The sequence below is a fragment of the Thrips palmi genome, unplaced genomic scaffold, assembly GCF_012932325.1.
Source record: "Thrips palmi isolate BJ-2018 unplaced genomic scaffold, TpBJ-2018v1 HiC_scaffold_1, whole genome shotgun sequence".
Classification (NCBI taxonomy): Eukaryota; Metazoa; Arthropoda; class Insecta; order Thysanoptera; family Thripidae; genus Thrips; species Thrips palmi.
Window position 1 is genome coordinate 7,640,994 of NW_023144620.1, and position 18,419 is coordinate 7,659,412.

The 18,419-nt window shown below is 51.5% G+C and overlaps 4 protein-coding genes across 9 annotated transcripts; 2 read left to right on the plus strand and 2 right to left on the minus strand.

Annotated features, from left to right (window-relative positions):
- Positions 1-49: 49 nt before the first annotated feature.
- Positions 50-2,041, minus strand: LOC117644949 (heat shock protein sti1 homolog). Its single transcript, XM_034384772.1, has 6 exons — positions 1,673-2,041; positions 1,465-1,555; positions 1,225-1,389; positions 1,014-1,147; positions 844-933; positions 50-751 (listed from the first exon to the last, which is right to left on the minus strand). Exons 1-6 carry the CDS (start codon positions 1,828-1,830, stop codon positions 583-585), a joined length of 807 nt encoding a protein of 268 aa, XP_034240663.1. The 5' UTR covers positions 1,831-2,041; the 3' UTR covers positions 50-582.
- A 134-nt stretch (positions 2,042-2,175) lies between these two features.
- LOC117644944 (xyloside xylosyltransferase 1) lies at positions 2,176-4,060 on the minus strand. Its single transcript, XM_034384741.1, has 4 exons — positions 3,548-4,060; positions 3,236-3,462; positions 2,873-3,119; positions 2,176-2,764 (listed from the first exon to the last, which is right to left on the minus strand). The coding sequence occupies exons 1-4, from the start codon at positions 3,938-3,940 to the stop codon at positions 2,558-2,560; spliced, it is 1,074 nt and encodes a 357-aa protein (XP_034240632.1). The 5' UTR covers positions 3,941-4,060; the 3' UTR covers positions 2,176-2,557.
- Positions 4,061-4,184: 124 nt separating this feature from the next.
- LOC117644888 (ATP-binding cassette sub-family B member 10, mitochondrial-like) lies at positions 4,185-8,014 on the plus strand. 3 transcript variants are annotated; one of them, XM_034384604.1, is made up of 12 exons: positions 4,185-4,337; positions 4,440-4,920; positions 5,014-5,235; positions 5,342-5,544; positions 5,626-5,739; positions 5,819-5,989; positions 6,074-6,305; positions 6,389-6,678; positions 6,763-7,020; positions 7,128-7,162; positions 7,261-7,370; positions 7,457-8,014. In XM_034384604.1, exons 2-12 carry the CDS (start codon positions 4,590-4,592, stop codon positions 7,576-7,578), a joined length of 2,088 nt encoding a protein of 695 aa, XP_034240495.1. In that variant the 5' UTR covers positions 4,185-4,337; positions 4,440-4,589; the 3' UTR covers positions 7,579-8,014. The 3 variants fall into 3 exon arrangements, with proteins under 3 accessions (XP_034240495.1, XP_034240487.1, XP_034240500.1); XM_034384596.1 differs by having other exon boundaries at positions 4,211-4,346; XM_034384609.1 differs by having other exon boundaries at positions 4,211-4,346; positions 6,392-6,678.
- An 815-nt stretch (positions 8,015-8,829) lies between these two features.
- Positions 8,830-17,412, plus strand: LOC117644932 (facilitated trehalose transporter Tret1-like). 4 transcript variants are annotated; one of them, XM_034384682.1, is made up of 8 exons: positions 8,830-8,972; positions 9,597-9,679; positions 14,348-14,536; positions 15,098-15,447; positions 15,575-16,006; positions 16,088-16,249; positions 16,326-16,434; positions 16,522-17,412. In XM_034384682.1, exons 2-8 carry the CDS (start codon positions 9,619-9,621, stop codon positions 16,785-16,787), a joined length of 1,569 nt encoding a protein of 522 aa, XP_034240573.1. In that variant the 5' UTR covers positions 8,830-8,972; positions 9,597-9,618; the 3' UTR covers positions 16,788-17,412. The 4 variants fall into 4 exon arrangements, with proteins under 4 accessions (XP_034240573.1, XP_034240595.1, XP_034240584.1 ...); XM_034384704.1 differs by having other exon boundaries at positions 8,963-9,009; XM_034384693.1 differs by lacking the exon at positions 8,830-8,972 and having other exon boundaries at positions 9,503-9,679.
- Positions 17,413-18,419: the final 1,007 nt, after the last annotated feature.

The following is an 18,419-nucleotide window of genomic DNA, read 5'->3' on the forward strand; positions in this document are numbered from 1 at the left end:
GAGGGGAGGTAGGGGAGGAGAGTCAGGGGGAAGTGCAATTTTCACTCAGTTGCATCTGTATAAATTATTTATTGAACTACGGGCTTCATCACTATGACTAAGTTAACATCGCTGGTGTATAAATAATAAATAAATATGTAAATTACAGGTGTTCAGAAGGCACTAATCAAGAGATAAATGTCATGTCAACAATAAAACTGATAAAAAAATAGATCAAAATACAAGCATAACAATTCATTTCGTTACCCTAAATAAGAGAATCAGAACAGGCCTTGTAGTTCAATTTCAGATCTCTTAATACACATTCAGAATACAAGGAAATACAGATCTAAATGGAAATACAATTCTGCCATCTAAGTTCCTAACAAAACAGGAAATAGAAAATGAAAATTCCTTTGAAGAGGTGAACAAAAAACGCTTGAGATGAATTACATACTGAACAAAACATTAAGACAAGTAGGAACCTAAGATATAGCCACCATGTTTTTTCCTTGCTGGATGTGTACAACAAGAAGATACACTGTTGGCAAAAAAGTCTCTACCCATTTTCACTCCATTAGGAAAAAGAGCAAAATGATGAATTTACTTATTCATCACTCGATCTGGATAACGTATTTTAATGCCTTTGTTTCCAGATAGGTCTTGTCCTTGTAAATGTCGCATAGCTTTGGATGCACCATCGGATTCTACATAATTGACAAACACAAAAAATTTTGAGAAGTCGGCTTTTATACTTTTTACTTTTCCATACCTGCAAGGGAAAGAGATAAAAGAGCTTTTGAGAGTTAAGAACAAATTTGATATACTTATATAAGCTCTGCAAATATATAAATTAAAACTCACTTTGAAAATATTTTTTTAAGATCATCATCACTAACTTTTTCTTTCATATTTCCAACCCAAATCGAACAGCACTTCTTGGGATTATCAGGGCTGTAACACAAGATTTAATTACAACACAGGTAACTCAAAATCTACTTGGTTCTAAACTAGAGGGTTGAACATGAACATACTCTTCGAGTGGATCATAATGCCCAGGAATTGCATAAACTTGAACTGGTTTTTGGACAGCAGTATCTTCATCCGATTCATATATTTCTCCATCATCATCTGGGAATGCACCTTCCCGTAACAAGGTTTTTGCCTCCTGCGAACATAGGAAATTTAAAACTATGCACTTCATAACAAAGCAAGACAAGAAACCTGTTCTATATACCAAGTTACCTCAAAATCTTTGGCCATGGATAATGCATTGCCAGCTTGATATCTGCTGAATCCAAGACTACATAAATGCTGAATTTGAACCTCATTAAGCTCATTAATAGCATCCAAGCATGTGTTGTCGAGTTCTAGGACACGTCGAAAACATTTTTCTGCCTCTCTAAATTTCTGTGAACCCAAAACATCAAAATTGAACTAAAACTGTACAAGGGCAAAACACATTACGGAAGAGACGGAACATACTTTCATGGAAGCAAGTATCTCGCCTTGCCGAAAGTGACCACGAGGATATTCTGGAAAGTGACTTGTCATAAAATCAGCATCTGCTAAAGCTCTGATGAAAAAAACAACCACACAGGCACATAGAATTAGTTTTCTATAAATAAAAATAAATTTAATTACGAGCGCTTGGGTTTAAAGGAAAATTGTACAGGTTAGGAAATCTCAATACCTTTTGAAATCATTCATTAAAAAGTAACAACGAGCCCTATTGTTATAAAACTTTTTTTCTCGTGGGTAACTTTTAATTGCTTCATCCCAAACAGAAATTGCACCGGGCCAATCTCTTAATATAGACTTTTGGTAGCCTTTGTGACCAAGGGCCTCCATAATAATAAGTATCTTATCAACAGAATAAGTAAGTATAAATAGTTTTGATCTGAGAGTGATAACAAAATTTAGCTATTTCATTCAACAATACGAGTTACAGCCAAGAAAAACTATGAATAATCTTCAATTTGATTGAAGGGTTTGATGTAAATACTGATCTCCGGCCCCAAGCGGGCCGCCTCAAAACGTCAACAACTTCATCGTGCGCATACAGGCTACCGTTATTGTCAGTTACGACCTAGAATTTGAGATTGATTCCAGTTTGATTTGTTGTCATAGGCATTTCTTTTTGCGTAATTTTGCGAGTGGCAAGCGGGTGTGGGTAAAAGAGACATTAACATTCACTTTCCATGGCATGATACTTGTTCTTTAATTTCATTCTTATAAAATAATAAATAGTCTCTTTAAAGCAGATCAGATCACATTACAAAAATGAAGAAAAAAAAGTCACATATACAATGTTAAAAGGGAAGTCAACATAAATAATACAAAACAAGGCAGCTTCAGAGTTCTACAACTAAACAATTGCTAGAAAAACAATAATAAAGAGTGTCCCTACATAAAAATATTTAAAATATTAAAATCTCTTTGTGTACTGAACTTCACAATATTATAAAATATCCACAAACCTACTCAACAACAACAAAAAATAATTATAAAACATTGCCTCACCAACATAACTTAAAATAGGAAAGAGAAAACCTGCGTAATATTTGTGATGCAATTACTAGGAAGCAGGAATAGGAGTGTTACAATTGCCGTGCCACACATGAATCTTTCCTTCACAGTGTGCATATTGAGGCATGACCTCTCGGTATCCATGTTCACTCCACCAAGGGCATAATTGTCTATTCCAATTGCATGGAAGAACAGACACCAGCTCTGGGTGCTCGAAGCCCAAAAGGGTATAAAAATCTTGGTCACCCAAGTGTCCCTAGAGAGGAAAAGAAAGAAAGATTAGTCATTTTTTAGATGAGATAAAATAATAAAAATTTTAGAGTTCATTAGGAATGATATGGTGCCATAACAAAATTCTACTTACTTTAAAACTGTACTTCTGGGCAAGTGCAGTTACATTTGAAGCTTGAATAAGCTGGGGGTATTGTGCTGACATCCTTAGCTTGTCCAGCACAAATAAAATCACACCACTATTCAATCCTGGATACCCTCCCGTTACGATTGGGTCACCAATCTTAGATGTAGGGTTTTGCGAACGGTAAGTATAGAGTACATGGCGGTACACTGGTGAGAGCTCGGGAGCCAGGGCAAAAAGTGTATCATTTCCAAAACTGTAAAAACGAACATTTCTTGGTCAAACAAGGGTAGAAAAAATTCAATAATTACTCCATACATGAAATGGGAAGTTCCAATCACAAAACATCGAAATTGTGAGAAGAAGACCCACCTATCAAATAGGTTGAATAATTTCCCGACATCTGACCGCAGCTTGGTGTCAATATCAAACATAACCGCCCTTGTCATTGTTGACGGGGCAATGTGATGCAAGCCCAATGACAAAAAGAAAAGAGAATCACTGTAGTATGATCCCGGTTGAGAGCTGAAATGTGGCTGCATAGCGGCAACAAGTGACTTAAGATCCTTGGCAATCTGGTTTACATCGTAGAACGTGACCTAGAAACATACCAAAATTAACTTCTTGAAACAACAGTATGCACAAGCGAAAAGGATGACATTTAAAACAAACAAAAGAACATACCTTCATGCCTTTTTTCAAGGTTTCCTTCACGCCCTGTAGTATTTCCTGGGCAATCCTTTGACTGGAGGTGTCGACAATAACATGAAGTGAAACAACAACACTGTTGGCACTCTCAAGTAACGAGTGGGAAAATGTAAGCAGCTTGTACTTCATGGGGGCGTTTCCAGCTGCCTTAGTGAATATGCACCAAACATCTACTTCTTCTTTGGGCGTCGAGTTACTTGAATTGACTAAAAATGAAGCGAACGGCTTCGATCCGTCACTAGCCGGAGCCATCGTCTCGTCTGCGCTATTACGATTCAATAGCGAGTCTGAGGTATTATACACATAAAATAAAACAAGAAATGTGACTACTACGACTAAGTTGATCAATACTTTGTGAAAAACTCGCATCTAGAGAAGAGGGACATAATAAAATGAAACTTTGAGTCACCTGTGTACTCAGGTGTTACTATTGTTTGTTGTTAGTTACGTTACGCATAGTTCACGGGGGAGGGGGAGGTAGGGAGGGGGGACTCTTATTCGCAGTAAGACCAGTTCAAGTTAGACAACTATAAACTATAATAATGTTACTAAATGGGTACAGAGCATATTCGGTAGACATTCTTTCTTTAATAAATGTTCTCTTCCAAATGATTTAACTGAGAATTTTCTTCAATCATTAGTAATGGTTTTACTCAACCTCCGGCAAAGTTATCGCGAAGCGTTGTCGCTTGTTTTGTGTGATAGGTTGGTAATGTGTACTTGTCTGCTTGCGCGCTAGCTCCGAAGTTCTCGGTGTTTTGTTATGGTAATTATGGTAATGGTGGTGATTCTTGGTTTTATTGCGTGGTTAAGCTGCCTCTTCTATTTTCTCGTTTATAAATTTGTTATTCTTTTCTGTTTGTTTCAGGGCTATGACTGTATCCATCAAGTTTCAATGGTGTACATAACCTTCGTAACTTTGGGAGATTCTCATACAGGAGAACTTCACAATACGGCGTAGAATTTTAACTGTCATGCCAAGCTGATATAAAAGTTTAACTCATCTCACTCCGTCAAAATGATTGCCCTTCTCAAATCCGCCCGAAGCTCATTTATATCACACCAGATTCTCATCAGCTGTAATCGCTCACACATAACCACAACAGTAAGACAATTCTATGGATTAAACCATTTGAGACCTGGTATTCAGCGAGTGGACATCAGAAATATCTTAAGCACCCAGGCCTATGTCCTGCGTAAAAATGTTAACCTTGGACTGTCAAAAATGTACTATTCTAAAGGTGTACAAACCAATGTGGCATCAAGTGGGTCAAAATTGAAACAAATTGATAGACAGTACTTAAAGCGATTAATATCCTTAGCAAAACCTGAAAGGTGGAAACTAGCAGGTCAGTCCACAAAAGTCCATTCTTTCTGTCATACTTTAAAAAAAAATATTGCTGAATGTTTCTAAAATTTATTGTTTTCTGTTTCTTTTCTAGGTGGTATTTTATTCTTATTGGTTTCTAGTGCAGTCACCATGTCTGTTCCCTTTGCAATTGGAAAGCTTATTGACATGATAAATGAACAGTTAAAGAGTTCATCTGAAATGGATAAAGAAAAATTGCAAAAACAGCTAAGTCAATTTTGTGGTGTGCTGTTACTAGTTTTTGCTTTAGGAGGGGCATGCAATGCAGGGAGAGTATTTCTGATGAATACTGCAGGTGAGATTTTTATAATCATCTGCTATGAATTTAAGCTGGTACCCATGAGAAAAGTGTTCTCAGACTTACCACATGGTATTTCTCTTCAATATTTTATTTCAATCAGGTCAGAGAATATCAAAGTCAATTAGAGAGAAAGTATATCAGTCTATGATAAGACAAGAAACCGCATTTTTTGACCGTCACAAAACTGGTGAGCTGTTAAGTAGACTGTCATCAGATACATTGACTGTCAGTGAACTACTGTCTGTAAAATTCTCTGATGGTGTAAGGAGTATAATAAGTGTATCTGCTGGATTAACCATGATGGTATGCTAAAAAGTAATTATTTAATTGAAAACTACGTTCTTTAAGACTACTTAATTTTAAGACTTCTTTTTAATTTTATAGTTCTACACTTCAACCAAGCTGTCTTTCCTAACATTGGTCGGTGTGGTACCGCCGATTGCTTTTCTTCTAGTTGTAGTGGGGAAGTACATTCGGATCCTATCTAAGCAAGTCCAGGTATGTGAAATTGTGATCAACTTAAAACTCATTTCAACCACTTTCTTGAATTGTGTTAATATTTTCTCATTTCCTGCAGGGCTCATTAGCTGCTGCAAATCAAGTAGCAGAGGAGCGGTTTTCTAATATCCGTGTTGTGAAAACATTTGGACATGAAAAATATGAGTGCAATTTATACTCCAAGAAGCTGGAGGATCTATTGCAACTGGTATACAAAGAGGCAAAAGTGCGGGCATTATTTTTTGGCTTGGTAAGGTCCTTTTCACCTGTTCTAAGGTTATCATCTATTCATATTTATATCAGAATGTCATGTCTAATTCTTTTTACATTGCAGACTGGATTTAGTGGAAATGTAGTGCTTGTGAGTGCCCTGTATGTTGGAGCACCAATGTTAGGTGACTCCACAGTAACAGTTGGACAACTCAGTTCTTTTCTAATCTATGCAGGGTATGTGAGCCTGTCTGCAAGTGGTATTGCCAACCTGTGGAGTGATGTGAACAAGGGACTTGGAGCTAGTGCACACTTGTGGGATATTTTAGACCGTAAATCTGACTACACATACAATGGTAAAGTATCCAAATAAAATTTAAAAGACCATGAAGGTATTTGATTGGGTGCTAATGCATAATCTTTGTTTGTTTCTTGTCAGCAGGTGGAATAATTCCTGAAAGTAAGCCACGAGGTCAAGTTGAATTTGAAAATGTCACATTTGCCTATCCATCCAGATCTGATGTGACTGTACTGAATGGCTTGAATCTTAGTATTCCTGCTGGGGCAATGACAGCAGTTGTTGGTGGTAGTGGATCAGGGAAGTCTACTATTGCATCACTTCTCCTGCGATTTTACTACCCGCACAGTGGACAGATTTTATTTGATGGTCAAAGTGTGAAAGAACTTGATTGGACTTGGTTGCGGAAAAATGTTGCATTGGTCAGCCAAGTAAGGACCAGCAAAGGATTTGGATTAAATCCGGATTCCTCACTTACTCGATTAATTAATCCATACGGTGCCCTTTTCTTTCAGGAACCAGTTCTCTTTTCAGGCTCAATCCGTGACAATATAGCTTATGGGTCAGTAGTATGTGATGAACCAAGTGATGCAAGTACTGACATATTCTCCAGAATTCCAGAAGAAGAAATTTGGAAAGCAGCTAAAATTGCAAATGCTGATAAATTTATAAGTATGTTGCCAAATGGCTTAGATACAATTGTTGGTGAGAGAGGTATAACATTATCAGGAGGCCAGAGGCAAAGAATAGCAATTGCTCGTGCACTAATGAGAGTGAGTGTTTTGGTTATATTTCTGCAGGCACTTTGCTTGGAAGGGCCGTTTTTATTGCATTTCTTTGTATTTATTAATTTTTAAAAACTCATTCCACATTTTGCCAGGATCCCAAAGTCCTACTCCTAGATGAGGCTACGAGGTAGGTTCATTCATCCCTAAAAAGACTAGATCTGATTTTTAAAAAATACTGTCGTTTCTTTCCAGCATTTATGAATAAGTTTGGCTTTCATTTTGCAGTGCATTGGATGCTGAAAGTGAACATTTGGTTCAAGATGCCCTTGAAAAAATAATGCTTGGTCGTACAGTGTTAGTTATCGCACATCGCTTGTCTACCGTTCGCAATGCAGGTAAGTTCCAAAGATATAATGAAGTTTTCTCTTCCTTTATCTTCTCGTTATGGAGTTTTCTTCAAACAACTTTTCTTCAATTGCAGACCAAATAGCAGTTCTAGAAAATGGAGGCATTGCAGAACTGGGGTCATATGATGAGCTAATGGCTAAGGAAAATGGTGCCTTCAAAACATTAGTTCGTTTGCAAACCTTTCAAACATCTTAATTAAGTTTTAGTTGAAGCATTTGATTGAATGAATTTTTGGTATAAGTTGTTTTGACTGAACATTTACTAATGTTAGAGGTTTGGTACAGGTGATGGTATTTCTTTGCAATTCATCCATGTCCTAAATAAGTACTCAAAGAATTCAAATGTAATTTTAAAACATGCATGCATTGCATGACTTCAAAACCTATATAGACTGATTCTTTTAAATTTTTTTTTTTTTTTGAAAAAGTATTTATTGATTTAGGTGGGAGAAAATTTAAATTGTTTCATATTTTTGTTGAGGTTTTTACCTGTTTATTTTATTTTATTGTAAATGTATATTTTTCACAAGCAGTGCCCTGTGAACAAAACATTAATTTCTCGGACAAGTGCAATACCATAAGGAGAGATTTTGAGGTATCATGGCTGTTAATAAAGTTGTCAAAAGCGTGAATGTGTTTCTTAGCTTTGTATATTCCCTAACAAGTTAATCACAGAATTCCATGCTGTAAAGATGCAAAGCATTGTCAGACTCAGCAGTTCACCAAAACCGAGGCCCGGCCCAACGAGGGAAAGGATGACCCCATAAACTGACGGGTTTTGGTCGTGCCGTCTCTCTCGCGCCCGTAGGGAATGACCCATGAGCGCACCAGACAGCGACGCCGCGGGCCGTGCATCTAACTGCTGGCTGGCAGGGTCCATCCTATTCATCAAGCCGATTAGGGACTCGGGGGGCGACTGCCCGACCAAACGGACCAAACGCAGCTGGACGGAGGACCGAAGGACCGAACCGGCCAGCGGGCCCTTGCTGGCCTCAGCCCTTGCTGGCCTCAGCCCTTGCTGGCCTCAGCCCTTGCTGGCCTCAGCCCTAGCTGGCCATAGCTCCTTTCCTTTGAGCAAGCCAATCGATCCGGCCTGCCCGAGCAAGGCCAAGGGTGGTGCCCCGATCCGCCACCTTTGTCAACCGACTGCAAACAGACGGCACTGGAAAACTTTCCGACTGTCTGGCCGGCCTGGCCTGGCCTGGCATTGTTCCAATGGTCCGCACTGCCCCGCCACACCCCGTTCGTCAGAGGTCCGGGTGAGCCATAATTTCGCTCGCTGCGTACCGAGTTGGAGGTCCGGGCGGAAACATTCCTGGATGGATCTGTTCCGAACGGTGGCCCCGGAGACGTGGCGGCGCTCGGTCGGCCCCGGCCCGGCCAGCCAGCCCTCGCCCCCCAGCCAGACCGCTGCCCCGGGCCGCAGCCCCGCAGCGTGGCAGCGCGTAGTGCGGCGTGGGACCCCACCAGGACTCGACTAGACGACTCGACTCAAAGAGTGCGGGCTTCGCCGGGCAGCGGCGCGATCCTCTCTGGGTCACTGGACAGCGGACGGCAAAGCTCCACACATCGTGCTCACAGTTCCCGGCGGTAGGTCACAGAGAGAACAGAGAGGGAGTGGCGCCCGGTAAGTAGGCAATGCGTGCAACACTGCTCGCCTGTGCGGCATCCCGCGCTCGACCGGCTCAGCGACAAGCCGCTGGAGTCCTGGAGACTGATGCCGAGAGTCGTTTTCGTCGCCGTCTCTCTCGCACCTACACGGGACGCCCTATGCGTGCGAGAGAGACCGAGCGACGAAAACGACTCTCGGCATCAGTCTCCAGGACTCCAGCTGCCAAACAGTGTAATCACGCGGGGACCGGAAGTTGCTGCGGCTCTGCTCCAGGCTCATTCGTTGCCGCTCCAGTCTTGGTTGAGGGTCTTAGCTTTTGGAAGAGACAAAGAACAAGAGCAGTGTTTCTATGCAGGCCAGGCAGGCCATGCAGGCGCGCGGAGTCGGGGCCCGAAGGGGCGTCTCCGCATGCGTAGGCACAAACGGCAGCGACGGCAACTTCCATGCTGCAGCAGCCGATGCCAGGCTGCCAGGCCGAGAGGGGGGCTATCGAACGCCAACAGGGCGTGCGTCTGAACCGCCACGCCGCCACGCCAAGCAGAGGCAGGCGGAGAGGCGCTGTGCTTCGTTCCTCTCTTCTCTGACCTACGCTTCTCTTCCAGGTTGTGCGAGTTTCGCGTCAAGATGGTGTCCGGGAGCGGCGCGCGCGACAGGGCGCCCTGCTGCGAAGCGAAGAGCCCCCAGAGTGAGTAAGAGTCTCAGCTCTGTCTCTCTCGCACCCCTACAGCACGCCCCACGAAGCGACTCTTGGGTGGGTCCATGGCCCATCACTCTTTGCAGACCATTACCTCGCGGCGTTTTCGTCGGCGGCTCCAAGCTTGTGCCATGCTTGTGTTTACAAGGCGCTTTAACTGCTTCCCTTCGAGTCCGTCATGAGGGGCCACGGGTGGACCGGGGCCTGCACCTCACTCACACGTGCCTGCGAACGCGACCACCAGTCAACCAGCAACATTGCCGCTACCACGTTAGAGCCAAATCGTCACGCTGGAAAGTGTGCCTGTTCTTTGGATTACCAATTGCCTTAATTCGAGAATTGATTATTTTCGGTGCTCGACGAGCACTCTGATTTCCTAGTCACGTGCACGCGCGCTGGCCCCGCGTGCGCGTGCCAGGCGGGAAGTCCGCCACGCCGCGCCGCGCGTCAGGTACCCTCGTCCTCATGGTCCTCGTGGTCCTCATGGCAGTCGCTAATGGCGATGGCGGCGCCTCGCGCTGCTCAGCGCCCCGAGGTCCGCGTCGCCAGATGCGCGCGAAGGCCATGGAGGGCGTCGTCAATCTCAGCGTGCCCTCCGCATGTGGTTTACAGCCGTGACAGTGCGGAGTGGAGCGGAGCGACTGTGAGGGAGCGCAGGGAGACGCTAGGGCGTTGGCCGAGGCGCCACCGCCACTGCAGGCAGGCTGCAGGCACACTTCCCTCAATCCACCTAGTCGCCGCACTCGCGCCAATTGTTGGAATCAAACCTACGGCACCCTTACGGAACACCTCACGAGTGCGAGAGTGACAAATTGACGAAAGTTCTGTTCCCGGAACTGGCCTGCGGTTCCCACCCCAGGTTCTCGCGGTGCGGTGCAACCAGTGGAACACACACACGGCCGCGCGGCGTGCTGGCGGCGTGGGAGTGGCTATCTGTATGCAGCCGCTCCAGCCGCGGAGTTTGAACCCCGAGGTCGAGTCCCCGGCACCGCGAGTGAGCACGGCGAGGACAGGTCGCTTTGGCCTGATTTTGACGTCGTCCTGGGATGCAGCTTGCGCGCCGCGGTGCGTCGCCGTGGCCGCCGCACGCGGTGCCTATCTCCCTCAGCCCGGCGCAGCGCCACGCAGCGCCACGCAGCGCGCCAAGGGCCCCGATAACGGCCTCGCCATGACGGCACCGTGCGGCACCCTGACACAGTGTGGCCAGCGGCGTGCCGGGGCCAGGTCGGGCCCAGGGGCCAGGTCGGGCCCAGGGGCCAGGTCGAGCCAGGTCGGGCCCAGGTCGGGCCTGACTTGACGTCGCCGAGCTCGTTGCACTGGTTGCACTCGCACCCCTTCCGCGCGGCCACCCTTGCAGCACTGTCTGAGGCTCCCACCTCCCGGTGCAGTCATGAGAGAAGGGCGCCCTTCTCTCATGGTGCGGTGCACTGCCTCGCACCGCCCCCACCAAGGCCCTCCCTACCGACACCACTTTGTGCGCGGGTGCAATGCGAAACACCCTTCGGCGGCGCACTGCCACGACGGCGAGACCGCCGATGACACGGCCTGTCGCGGGGCGCGGCGGGGCGTGGCGTGGCGTTGTCGGCTTCCTCGGACCAGATTACTGGCGCCACGCGGTGTGCCCCCTCCCCGCGCGGCGTGCGCGCGCAACGGCACGCCGGTAAAGAGGCGCGATGAACGTGCGGGGCGCGGCGGGGCGCGGCGGGGCGGGGCCCTACAGCGGATGAACGCGCGCGTTTAGGTCTTGGTGCCCGGCTGCCCGGCCGCGCGTCGCGGCCGTCGTCGCGGGGCGCCAATCCGATGCAGAGCGGCAGTGCGGCAGTCGCGAGGCGTCGGTTCGACGGGGCGGGATAAGATAGGCGCGAGGCAGCACCGCGCAGCACCGCGCACCGGTACGACAGGTACACCGCGCCGCGCACCACGCCGCCAAGGCCATTCAACTCCACGCCGAGGGACGTCCAGGCTGCTGAGCAGGGAGGCGCGCGGATCCAGGTGAGGGCTGCAGCCTTCTGCCTCGCTCTTGCACTCCTACAGGTGGCCTCACGCGTGCGAGGGAGACGAGCCACGATACCTGCGTCCTTTTCGTGGCTGTCTCTCTCGCACGCATGGGGAGTCTGATGGGTGTGAGAGAGACAGAGTGACGTTCGCCGCCAGGCTCTTGCGTCCATCGCGGTGCCCGACGGACATTTGACAGTGCGTGGGACGACCGTCGCGGAGTGCCGATGTCGTCCCTGCGTCGGGCCTTGGGCAAAAAGTTGCTACATTATAAGATAGAGTGTGTCTTTTAATCGATAAATGTGATGAGGTTTCGTCGCGCCCCGCCCCGCCCCGCGCCGAAACATTCGTTTTGGCAGCCGACCCCAAGGTCGCGACTCTCAACAGCGTGGCGTATATGCCTTTCCGTCACCGGGGAGTGTGGAGTTAGTAGGTGTGTACCGTAGACAAACAAACGGGCCGCGCGAAGTCACCGCGCAAACCGAGCATAAAGCGCGCAAAACCTCGGCCCGGCCCGGCGGCACCCCGTTGCCGGTTCGCGGCGTTCGCGGTGTCGGCGTGATACTGTACCGCGGTTGAAGTGAAGGACCTGCCGAGCCCCTAGTTCCGGCGGTCGCTTTCCTCCTGCTATTTGCGTACTAACTGTATCGCGAGGGCCTCCTCCAACAGTCTCTTGAACCCGCCGCAGAAAAATGTCGTTTGGGGATCATTCGGGCCGCTTCGGGCTTCGGGCTTCGGGCCCCGAGCGGCGCTGTCGTCGTGCCAACCGGCCGAATAATGGAAACGGGCCGGTCGCATTATAATTGGCGACGGCCCAGCAGTGCCCGGCCGTGCTCGGCGGGCGAGGAGTAGGCAAATCCCGAAACGCGGCGTGGAAAGTCCCCCGCCCCAACGCACCCAAATGGTAGGAGGGCCTTTTGATAGGGTTCTCCCCCCTCCCCCCGGAAAGGCCACACGACACCGCGGGGGCTGCATAGCCACTTTGCTGCTTATCACGCCCCGCCCACGAAAAATCGTCGCCGATAACGCTTGACCCACCGAGTCAGAATCCTGTGTCAAACCGTGGAATTTTTCTTGTACAGCTCATATGTCTTTGGTCTTCTTATTGTTTGGGCAGCCGTATAGCCAATGCCGAGGGAGCCGCACGGCTTTTTAGTTTGCTCAAGCCTATCCGAAAATAGTAGAAAAGCGAGACACGTTTGTTTGTTTCCCATTATTGCTTGTCGCGAATCCTTATCCTCCGCGCGACCTTTGCATAACCGACCGGGCATGGGCGCCACGGCCCTGAAAGAACGGCTCAGTCCTCCCATCCTCATGTTCAAACACAATTTCTAAAAAAGTAAAAAAAAAAATAAAAATGCCTTGAACGAAAGCACTTGTGGAACGTTAATGATCGCTCGGTATCAATACGACATTACGACAGAAGATTATCTTAATCCCCTTTGACAGTTGCCAAATTTTATCTCGTGTGATTTGGAGAGTCAGCTAAATTATTTTCAAGGCCAGCTTCACTTGACAGCACATTTCAGTAATTTTTAAAATTACTTTTTCTTTTTGTGAAGGGCCCGAGATGAAGGCTTGGTCTTATCGGGGGGGTCAATGATGAAACACTTGAACACCCACAGCATGTAGTTCCTACGCGGTGCAATCATTCACGAGGCTAAATCCAGGAATCCGTCGCCGTGCCTGAGGCGGGCCGCGAGCATCATCGCCACCTTCGATATAAAAACAGGCGGCCTTGGTGGTGGGCCTGCCGCGCCTGTCGCGTCGCCATCATCATCATCATCATCATCATCAACGCTGTTAGGCCTATGCAGACCTTTAGCGGTTCGAGTCGAGAAGGGCTTATCGAGGCTGGCTGAGTGGGTGGGCACGGGCGGGCCGCGCGCTCTGCCTTTTGCACTGCGGTGTGTTTATCTAGGATAAGCGACATCGGGTCCGCTGCCCCTCCCCTCCCCTCCCCCAACCCTCTCTTTCGTTGATTGCCTTTCAGCCGTTCGCGGGAGCGGGCTTATTCACAGTGTTTGCTATAGATAGCGCTACTGTGGCCCGGCTCAGGATTCCTGACAATAGAAATGTAGAAACGACATCGTATATTTAGTACCGGGCGAAAACTCGAAATAATCGGGTGGGCAGAAGGATTTTTTTTTGTTGGTGTGGTGGTGGTGATCGGCAGGCTCGTTTGGGCGCGAAAGCCCCCGACTGTGTGACTGTGACGGCAATAGGACCCGTTTCTCACGGCCCGCGCCGCGCCGCGCCGTCCGGGTCCCGGCCAATGCATCGGGCGCGGCGTGGCAGTGACAGCGCGGCCGCCTCGACGCGGACTTTCGCGGCCGCGGAGGAAGTGCCGCAAGAGAGCATTGGAAGCGAGGGGGAGGAAGGTTCACTGGTCACTTGCACCCGCCAAGGCCGCCAAGGCTGCCAAGGCCCTCCCCGAGAGGTGCCGGGCCGTGCCGTGCCGGGCGCACGCCTGCCACGTAGGTGTCAAGGGGAAATTGGGGGAGGGGGGCGCCGACTCATGGACCGGGCCCAGCCTAATGATCGAGCAGCACATGGCTGTTAAATATGGATTCGCGCGGCGCGGCCGGCACGCTCGGCATCTGGCATGCACGCCGCGCGCCGACGTCCGAAAAGACTTGTGAGAGTGACTGTCTTCCGTTGCAGGCGCGGACGACGTGTTCATCGCCGGCGACGTCAAGGACGCCGACATGTCGGTCAAGCTGCAGAAGATCAGCGCCGAGGGCCATGTGGACCCCCTCATCTACAAGGGGACGACGGAGGCGCTGGAGGCGGGCACGGGCAAGGGCGCGTCCCCGCCCGCGCACTGGCACGTCTTCTGGGCCGCGGGCGCCGGTGAGCACGCCATCGCCGCGGCTTCGCGGCCAGCGTCTTTGTGTTTGTTTGCCTGTTGTCTCCGCCGCCCGAGCCTCCATGTTGAAGACTGTGCGTTTGTGCTTTCCCGCTGCTGTCTTGTCCGCTTCCAGCCAGGGCCTGGCCGCCCCGGCATCCCCCCGGAGCTCCTCAGGGCCCTCCCCTCCGCCGCTTGGACCCTAGCGATGCTTAGTGCTGAGTGTGGCTGCGCGGCTGCGCGGCTGCGCGGCCGGGTCGCAAGGTTAGTTCACACTGGTGTGGCGAGGGCTTCCGGCCTGCACGTCCTGGTGGCGGTGTGAACAAGGGCACCATCAACAGGGTGTACAGCACTATGAGTCGGCGAAACAGGGCGCTGCACGTCACGCGCACCCCGCAGACCCGTTCCTAAAAACGAGAGAACGGTCTTGGAACGAGAAAATGCTTGCCCGGCGGCCTACCTCGCAGGCGCTAAAGACAAGGCTGTGGCCGCGAACAGGAGCGCGAGTTCTAGGTCCCGCGGACTGTGGAAGCACTTCTTGGCTAACCGGAACCGCCTGCTTGCAGCTAACCTGATCGCGCTGGCCGCGGGCTGCGTGCTGTGCTGGACCTCACCGTCCATCTCCAAGTTCTCGGGCCCCAACGCCACCTTCGAGCTGACGGACAGCGAGGCGGCGTGGGTGGGCAGCCTGACGCCCCTGGGCGCCGCGGTGGGGCCCATCCCGGCCGGCATCCTGGCCGACAAGCTGGGCCGCAAGCCCACCATGCTGGGCGACTCGGTGCTGCTCTTCATCTCCTGGGCCCTCATCGCCTTCGCCAACTCGCCCGCCATGCTGTACGCCGCCAGGTTCATCGCCGGCCTCGCCACCGGCTGCATCTTCGCCGTGCTGCCCATGTACATCGGGGAGATCGCCGTGGTCAGTCCACCAGTCTCGCTGTAAACAGCGCCTCGTCGTCACCCTGTCTCTCGTGGGGTACGAGTGAGACAGAGCGACGAGGGAGCGCGACCACGCGGTTCTAAAGTTCTCTTTCTCGGGTGCGCAGGACAGCGTGCGCTCCACGCTGGGGTCCATGATGCAGCTGTCGCTGACGGTGGGCTTCATGGTGCCCTTCGCGCTGGGGCCCTACGTGTCCGTCACGTGGCTGGCCATCGCGTCCGGCATCGTGCCCGTGCTGTTCGCCGCGGCCTTCTTCTCCATGCCCGAGTCGCCGAGCGTGCTGCTGATGCGTGGCGACACCGTCGAGGCCTCGGACGCACTGCAGTGGCTGCGCGGCCAGGACCGCACCAGCATCATGCCCGAGCTGCGCAAGCTGGAGGACGAGGCGCAGGAGGCCATGAAGAGGAAGAAGCCCCTTCTGCAGTCCTTCATGCAGATCTTCGCGACCCGCGGCAACATCAAGGCCTTCGTCTTCGGCTGCGGCCTGCTGTTCTTCCAGCAGTTCTCCGGCATCAACGCCGTGCTGTTCTACGCGCAGGTGAGTGCAGGGTCAGCTAGTCGCCCCCCCCCCCCCCCTCACGGAGGCAACCACTAACCCGTCGTCTCCCTCGTCCCGCAGAGCATCTTCAAGAAGACCGGCTCCAGCCTGGCGCCTGAAATCTGCACCATCATCATCGGCCTGGTGCAGATCGTGGCCTCGGCCGGCACCCTCCTGCTGACGTCGCGCTTCAGCATGAAGTTCCTCCTCATCTTCTCCGGGCTGGGAATGGCGGTCGCCCATGTGAGTATGCGGCTTCGGGCGGAGGACCACTGTGGGCAACCGCGAATGCAAGCTCTCAATGAACGTCTCGTTGCAGGCGCTGCTGGGCTACTTCTTCCACCTGCTCGTCACCGACCAGGACGTGTCCTCGGTGGGCGCGCTGCCCGTCGGCTCGCTCGTCTTCTACATCATCGTGTACTGCTTCGGTGAGCGAACGCTTCGTGGCTGGCTGCCCCGGCTGGGGCCTGGCGGGCTGCCTCGGTGTCATCGGCACGCTGTCTCTCTGTCCGCAGGCTTCGGCCCGCTGCCCTGGGCCGTGATGGGCGAGGTGTTCGCCGCCGACGTGAAGGCCATCTCGTCGTCCGTGTGCGCGTCCTTCTGCTGGCTGCTGGGCTTCCTCGTCACGCAGTTCTTCGGGCTGCTGCTCAACGTGCTGGGCGACGACATCACCTTCTGGGGGCTGGGCGGCTGCTGCGTGCTCGCCTCCCTCTTCACCCTGCTGCTGCCCAACACCAGGGGCAAGTCCCTGCAGGAGATCCAAGAGATGCTGAACCGCTGAGGGCCGCCGCGTGGTCGCCGCTAGGCCGACGCGTGGCCGCCAGAAGACTGCCCCACGGCTACGCCTTGCCGAGTGGCTGCCAATCGGTTGCCCTGTCAAAGGCGATCTGCTCAAGAACGGGTTGCTGCCGCATCACGCAGCAACTCAAGACTCACGACGCCATCCCGCGCAGCGACGCCATCTTACTCCCCTTGGCTTTGGCGCGCTGCGCGAAAGACATTTCCGAGTGGCGGCTGTGACTGGCGGGAGCCCACTGCCACTACAGTGTGCCCCGCCATGGAGCCACCAAAGTGAGACGAGACGGGCGTTGTCGCATTTATTGGTCCGATCCTGCGCGTCCTCGCCAGTCGTGACCGTGACTCTTTCTGTGATTGCTAAGCTTCGACGATTCCAGTGTGCAGCTAGTCATTCGCGGCGTCGCCCTCCACGCCCTCGGAGGCCGAGCCGCGCGCAGTGTAGCTGCAGGCCCACGACGGGCCGAGCGGAGTGAAACGCTAACAGTATTATGCCCCAATATATTCTTGTATTATTTTATTTTCTCACGTGACCCGGTGCCGCATAGAGCGCCGAAATAATGTAAGCTGTGAATTGTGTCTAGCAAGTAAAGATGGTGTTCATCTCCTGAGTGCGTGTCCCTGTCTCCGTGAGGTTATGCAGCCCAACGCACACCAGCGCTGTCTCTGCCCCGGGCGAGGGCAGGCAGCCCAACGCACACCAGCGCCGCTGTGGCTGCCGCACTGCAAGGCGTCCGTTCCTCGACGATCCGACCAGTGGCGCCACCTAGCGGCCGGGCGGCGAGGCAGAAGCTAGGTGCCACACCACCGCCACCTCCAGGACGCCACGCCGCGCCGCCACGCCAGGGGCGTACGACTGCAGACCATCGTTTTCAGTGCCTTTTTCACGGCTCGTTCGGTGGTCCTTCCTGGGCCGAACGGGAAATCCCCCCGCCCCGTGCTATGTCACCCCCTGCTCTGTAGCCACAGTGTAGTGGGTCCTACGGCGCGCGCTCGGCTCGGGCGTGCGGGTCATCCAGGTGAACTGCCCCTCCACCCCCTCCCCTCCCCCTCTGGCCGCGCAGAGCGGCGCAGAGCGCAGAGCCTCAAGAGGACGAGGCAGTTATTAGTTCTCTTCATGATGAAGAATGGAATGTCTGAGGATGAATGGGGGTCGACCCGGACTCCCCGGACTCCACTTGCGCGGCGCGTGCGGTTACACGGCGAAAGAGGGAGGGGGGGAGGGGGGGTGTACTTCAAGTCAGGCTGAATTCAGTCTGCGCAAACACGACGGTACAGCGGCAGCGACTCCAACTACAGCACTTCGTCATTGCCGGATCTGCCTAGGCATGGCCTCGGCATGGCCTGGCCTGCGCTGCTCTGGACTCCGGAGCACCGCCCGATAATTCACTCTCCCATCATTTCTTTTATTTTCCATATATATTTTTTTACAGTGGCCTAATGAGACTCGTATTTATTCCGCTGCCCCACTAATAGACAAGGTAGCAGGCCTAGCAGGTTGCAGCTCATGCGTGCAGTTCGATAGCCTCTGCCGCTCGGCGCGCTCTCTTGGCCGCCGAAGCAGGCGAAGCCCTCCCTCCCCGAGTCTGAGATGAATGCATAATTGGAGCATGTGTGG

Bases quoted from the DNA above. Each gene is read 5' to 3' on its own strand.
- LOC117644949 (XM_034384772.1), bottom strand. From the start codon at position 1,830: ATGGAGGCCCTTGGTCACAAAGGCTACCAAAAGTCTATATTAAGAGAT. The intron at 1,390-1,464 runs GTATGTTCCGTC...TTGGGTTCACAG, and splicing joins AGATACTTGCTTCCATGAAA to AAATTTAGAGAGGCAGAAAA. The intron at 1,148-1,224 runs GTAACTTGGTAT...CTATGTTCGCAG, and splicing joins CCATGGCCAAAGATTTTGAG to GAGGCAAAAACCTTGTTACG.
- LOC117644944 (XM_034384741.1), bottom strand. From the start codon at position 3,940: ATGCGAGTTTTTCACAAAGTATTGATCAACTTAGTCGTAGTAGTCACA. The intron at 3,463-3,547 runs GTATGTTCTTTT...GTATGTTTCTAG, and splicing joins CCTTGAAAAAAGGCATGAAG to GTCACGTTCTACGATGTAAA. The intron at 2,765-2,872 runs GTAAGTAGAATT...TTTCCTCTCTAG, and splicing joins CCCAGAAGTACAGTTTTAAA to GGACACTTGGGTGACCAAGA.
- LOC117644888 (XM_034384604.1), top strand. From the start codon at position 4,590: ATGATTGCCCTTCTCAAATCCGCCCGAAGCTCATTTATATCACACCAG. The intron at 5,236-5,341 runs GTGAGATTTTTA...TATTTCAATCAG, and splicing joins ATTTCTGATGAATACTGCAG to GTCAGAGAATATCAAAGTCA. The intron at 7,371-7,456 runs GTAAGTTCCAAA...CTTCAATTGCAG, and splicing joins GTCTACCGTTCGCAATGCAG to ACCAAATAGCAGTTCTAGAA.
- LOC117644932 (XM_034384682.1), top strand. From the start codon at position 9,619: ATGGTGTCCGGGAGCGGCGCGCGCGACAGGGCGCCCTGCTGCGAAGCG. The intron at 9,680-14,347 runs GTGAGTAAGAGT...CTTCCGTTGCAG, and splicing joins CGAAGCGAAGAGCCCCCAGA to GCGCGGACGACGTGTTCATC. The intron at 16,250-16,325 runs GTGAGTATGCGG...GTCTCGTTGCAG, and splicing joins TGGGAATGGCGGTCGCCCAT to GCGCTGCTGGGCTACTTCTT.